Raw genomic sequence first — 764 nt, forward strand, 5'->3', positions numbered from 1 at the left:
TCTCAACTGGCGTAATTGTTTTGTTGCTCTTCTTTCGTGTGAAGACCACAGGATCATCGGTAGATACTCTACAAAGCACCTCCAGTGCTCCTCGGAGTTGAGGTGAGTGCTTTAAATAGTCGTGTTTGTGGAAAGCGGTAAAACACTCAACGTGAAAGCCTACCTTGCACTGTGTGCACCCGTATCGAGCCTTCTTTTTTGCTGTTTCGCAGGCAACACAAGTGGCAGACTAGCTTTCCACTGCTGTCCTCGGTTGAGTTGGGAGTTATCATGTGCAGGGAGGTGTCCATGCCGACAACCTCTTCAAGTGTCTCGGTGGCTCGCTTTTTTGCCTCCACCTCACGTCTTCGCTTGTTCTGCTTCTCATTACTGGTAAGAATATCGGCAATCCGGCGCTTGAATTCCCGAGTCGATAATCCTTCCACAGCTGATGGTCTAGTTGTCTTGATCAAAGTGTACGCATTTAGAATAGTAACATCCATCATCCACGTGAACATGCTCATCCCTAGGTGTTTTTCGCCGATTTGGGTTTGTACTGCGCAATTGGTCGACCCGATCAACTGCATTCATGCACAGATTATACGCGGCAATAAGCGTAGGTGCCATAAAGGTTTGGCGGTGTAGCATCCGATCTTCTGTCCACCCTAGGCTACTCTGTGCTCGAAGAGTGCTCATGTATCTTTCAGCTATGTCTGAAGCCGCAGCAGTAGTGGTCATCCCCCCAGCGGTCACAGCCGCTGCTACAATTTCTTCAGGCAGAAGCA

The 764-nt window shown here is 49.1% G+C and overlaps 1 protein-coding gene across 1 annotated transcript; it reads right to left on the reverse strand.

The window, feature by feature from the left end:
- Positions 1-146: 146 nt before the first annotated feature.
- On the reverse strand, positions 147-482 carry PPTG_24719 (hypothetical protein; the record flags this gene model as incomplete). Its single annotated transcript, XM_008918304.1, has 1 exon — positions 147-482. One exon carries the CDS (start codon positions 480-482, stop codon positions 147-149), a length of 336 nt encoding a protein of 111 aa, XP_008916552.1.
- Positions 483-764: the final 282 nt, after the last annotated feature.

This window comes from Phytophthora parasitica (genome assembly GCF_000247585.1).
Source record: "Phytophthora parasitica INRA-310 unplaced genomic scaffold supercont2.180, whole genome shotgun sequence".
NCBI classification, from domain to species: Eukaryota; Oomycota; class Peronosporomycetes; order Peronosporales; family Peronosporaceae; genus Phytophthora; species Phytophthora nicotianae.